At 34.2% G+C, this 4,659-nt stretch overlaps 1 protein-coding gene across 1 annotated transcript; it reads right to left on the reverse strand.

Moving 5' to 3' along the window:
• Nucleotides 1-3,887: 3,887 nt before the first annotated feature.
• Nucleotides 3,888-4,289, reverse strand: LOC121125587 (protein C19orf12 homolog). The gene has a single exon (XM_040720775.1). The coding sequence runs from the start codon at nucleotides 4,287-4,289 to the stop codon at nucleotides 3,888-3,890; it is 402 nt and encodes a 133-aa protein (XP_040576709.1).
• Between the last annotated feature and the right edge of the window lie 370 nt (nucleotides 4,290-4,659).

The raw sequence follows: 4,659 nt of genomic DNA on the forward strand, positions 1-4,659 counted from the left end.
AGTCTGTATTTTTTGCTATCGTTTGAGTATTAATACTACAGGAATCATTGTTCAAATGCTTTGAATATAAAGGTTGTACCATAAATATTGAGCCTGACCCATTATAACTCAGGATTTTCATACAATTCATAAAAACACATCTAAATTAGAAAGAATAATGCCCTCCGGCTGTGATGACGTCATGGAAGTGCTCCCGGAGCTTCTTAAGTTGGTCGACTAGCTCGTCTTCGCTCACCCTCTCCATTGCCCGCTGCATGGCAGTAGTGACTTCCTCATGTCCCCCAATCTCGTCATTCCAGAGCAGATCCCTTGTTTCAGCGGCAATATGAGAACAGGTTCTGTCCCACATCAGGAGGCAAACCTTCAGGTGAATCCTGTGCTGTTTGAGGTTGTTGAAGCGTTTCCCGGTCGTCTTCAGGTACTCTATCATGGTCTTCCGGTCGTTCTCCTCTTCTCTTGTCTTCCAGGGACGTCCAAGGCGTGTCCTCGTCTCCAGGGCAAAACTCCTACTATCGAAGTCCTTCATCCATCTCTCGATAGTGGAGAGGCCAGGGTAAGTGTCAAGGAAGGTACAAACGAGGTCTGTGAGGATTTCGTTGACTGTCTTGCAGAGCTTGTACCGGATCAAGAAGTAGAAGCGAAAATCAGGTGTCTCCATTTGCAGTGGTGAGATGGGTGATAGATAGAAATTGTGACATCACCAAACCTTTTCCAGGTACAAAAATATGTGATAAGAACGATGTTGTCGGAAATTTTGAGCTATCTTGTTTAATTTTAGAAATAAAGAAGCTAGCTTTTCATTTATAGTACACCCTAATACTAGATTTGAAGTATATAACAAAATTTCCAAAAAGGTGCAAGCTATTAGAAATACAATATTATATCAGAATTTTCAGTTTGACGTACCGTACCGAATACTGGGCACCGACCTCCACATTTTGAATTCATATATTATAACAGCGGCATTCTAAAATAACAGTCAAGGCAAATTTTACTCTCGGTAGCTGTAATACTTTTGCATGCCAACTTTGAGTTCTGAGGTCTTAAAGATGCAGAAATGAGCACTTTTGATTACTTTATGATAAGTGATTTATTGTAAATTAAAGCAATGTTAGGAAAGAAAAATAAGTTATTGAATAGTTATCAGTTAACTAAAATAAAATTTAACATACTTTAATTTTGTACTAAAAAAAAGTTATAGATTGTACAAGTTCAAATCTGTACGTCTCATAATTTAATTGGCTTGAATTCATTTGTATAAATGACCATGTAGGCCATGTAATCCTGTTAATAAAAAGAAGGTTGCTTCAAAGTACTCTATCCCTTGCAGGTAAGTAAAGTAGCACCCCAATAACACGGCAATCAATAAGCTTAAAGCAGCATTTTGATGGTCCCCTCGCACTAGTCTGTAAAGTCTTCAGGTGACCCTTGCTCTCGACCTTAATAAAAAATAATAGTGTTCAATAAAGAATTTTTCAAGCCCTTAGACCTATTACACCCAAGGGGGCCACTCCCCTCCCCCAATTTCGTCAATTTTGTTATATATTCCACTGTGTCATCAATTTGTAATTTTCATTCAAAATGTTATATATATGATATCATTAATATAACAACCATCCCTGGAATATTCAATGTTTGCATTATCCTCACCAATGGCGGAGTAGTATGACTTTCACAGGGGGAGGCCATCTGTAAATTTTAGTGCTTTTTGTTTCAGATTTACATAGGCTTATAAAAAAGATAACTTCTGTTAGGGGAATTACGAATCTTATATTTTTAGAATATAGATTTAAGATGCCCTTTCACTTAGTGCAGGGGTGGGACTCGGGCACCGTATTCCCCCCACACACACACTTCATTCAAAAATATTATGACATTTTTTTTGTTTATAACTTGTCTACGCTTACAAACGAATTACATCAATAGAGTTACTAATGATTCATTCAGAAAAACCTTTTTTTCATTCTTCCAAGTATTGTTTAAAAGAAAGGGAAAATTTGGAAGTGACCTCTGAACTGCACTTATAAAATCAAACATACAACGTATTATATGTCCTATGACATCTTTTTTTTTCAAAAAAGATGTACTGTGGAAATTTTTTGGCTGGGGAGTGGGGAATTCTTACTGAAAGTGAGAAGTTATTTATGTATATTTATTAATAATGCTAAAAGGAATATTATTATTTAACTTAAACAGACAAACCTTGCTTGTATAATATAGAAGATCCCTAACAAATCTTCAGAGATACTCTCCGTTTTTTCATGAACACACTTGCACGGAGCAAGAAATCGCATCCTTAAAAATACTTAGTATTTACACCAAGTACTACACTTTTCTTTTTTAATAGGATGTGATGAAGAAGAGAGTGCTTTAGTCTCTAGAGTCCGCTCTGACCAAACATTAGTAACACATGGACGTGCTAAATCTCATCCAAAGTAATATTTTTTGTTTGATTGTTGGAGAAGTAGAGGGTTGAGAATGATTTTATTCTAGAGACAAAATTCTACCGTTTTCTTGGAAAAACAGTCAACTGCTATCATACGATGAAATAGTGAGAAACTATTAGCAAAAAAAAAAAAAAAATTGTTCAACATAATATTTTATAAATATAAAAAACTAATAGCAATACAGCTTCTGAGTTTTATTGGTGTGATTTATGAAAATTAATAGAGGTGGGTTACTACATAGATAGTGCGTGGACACGACTATGTATATATCAATAACCCGCCTTTATTTGCTTCAATTTCCTATAATCAAAAAACGATTTTTTTTCGACATCATCAGATTGGGTATCATGCGGGAATTATAAATTAAGCTAGTTAGTCTAAATCGTGTCATTGGAATCGATTTATTTTAAAAAACACAGTATTTTTAAGACCTTTGCTAAATCGCCAATTATTTATGATCTAATCAAACACCTCAAAAAATATATTTGACTTTTTTATTTTGCAATCTTTTCGTTTTTAAAATTGTTTCTTTATAACCTCTGAATGAGAAGTTATTTAAAGAGGAAAAAATCCCATCGGTTATAAAATGCCCAATTTGGGTTTATTCAGTATATGTACAATATGTGACGTTGTCTATATAATACGATTTTTTAAACTGTGTAAAACAGAACTTTAAATGTGAAAAATCATTAAAAAAGCAAAAATAAAAGTTGTCAGACTAAAAAAACTTGTTTTTTTTGCCTTTTGAAGGAAGGAAATTATGCTGTCGTATATTAATAATAAATTCATACAGGAAAAAACCTTTAATTACGTCAGAAAGGATTGATTTCATCGTCAAAAATGACCCCAAAAAGTGGAAATGAACTGGGTTGGAGTCCTACAGGATACATAAAGAGCAAAGCTATGATGGTCATTTTTTTCCATGCATGTGCTCAAAAATGATGGGTTAGCATGAAAGGCACTCATCTTTTGGCTACAACTCCAATTTTGCAATTGTAATTATAAGAACCAACCAGAGTCAGGAACTTTTATAAGAACTTGTTTCTCTCAAAATGACATATCTGACACTCATAAAAATAACAGCATTTCTATATAATATTATTATGTTATCAACAATGCCAAAGATGAATAAGAAGAACTGTGCATTGAGAAGGATGGGTGACTTCTTTCATACTAGTACACAGATACTGAGGGCTTATAATAACAAAATAAGATATATAAAAATTCATTTTATTTTCTGCAAAAACGAAGTGATGATTATTTCATTGCGTATAATTCATTTATATTATATTATAGTGTACAAATATATACATATCTTTCTTTTGTCAGAAGAAGATTTTTTTATTTTAAAGTGATGAAAAATCAGAGCTGATATAGACAAATGAGACGTGTGCTTTTATTTTAATGATGATGAAATGTAATTATTTGTGATTATTTTTTTTAGCCGAGACGCGAAGTGACTGTATTTTGCAGAGTGGATATAATGCTACTTTTAAGGATTGGTGTGTTATTCACAAAAAGTAGGAGTGTGGCCAAATCCTGCGGCCCAACTTCCCCAATCACACTCCTCACCTTATCCACAATCATTTCCTTTTCAGTTGAAGAAATGTCTTCTTTAATCACTTGCTGGAGTGGACGATACTCTGCACTACGACAATAGGCAAAAATCCCTCCAAAAATCCCTCCCAGAATGAATCCAATGGGTCCCATGAAGAGAGAAAAGAGAAAAAAGATGGCTCCACCTAAAAGAGTGCCTTTAGCGGAGTTTTTAAAGGTGACTTGGAGCCCTTCTTTCTCTGCAAGGTCCAGGATGAGCTCGAAAATCACGTCACTACGAATCATGACTATGTTCTTCTTTGTTGATAGACAGACTACATTATCATACTTATATTGTAAGATTATAGCTAGTTAAGAACATACGAAGAAAATAAAAGGAGAAGATAAGGAAAAGAAGTAGATTCTCATTCATATCTCACCCCCTGACTGAAAAATGCACAAATATCGATCGTCTTTGTTCCACCTCAAGTTTACTATTCCTCCTCATCATCTTAATACATATTTTGTCACGTAGATATTACGTTGTTACGTTTATTGTATCATGCAACTTTTCCTACGAAAGAGCCACAAAAAAGAAGCCCAAATTCAACTGGTAGTTAACTATATAAGTGTATCACACCACTGTTATTTGTCACAGGCTATAATTGTTATATTA

Source organism: Lepeophtheirus salmonis, chromosome 10 (assembly GCF_016086655.4).
Source record: "Lepeophtheirus salmonis chromosome 10, UVic_Lsal_1.4, whole genome shotgun sequence".
Taxonomy (NCBI): domain Eukaryota; kingdom Metazoa; phylum Arthropoda; class Copepoda; order Siphonostomatoida; family Caligidae; genus Lepeophtheirus; species Lepeophtheirus salmonis.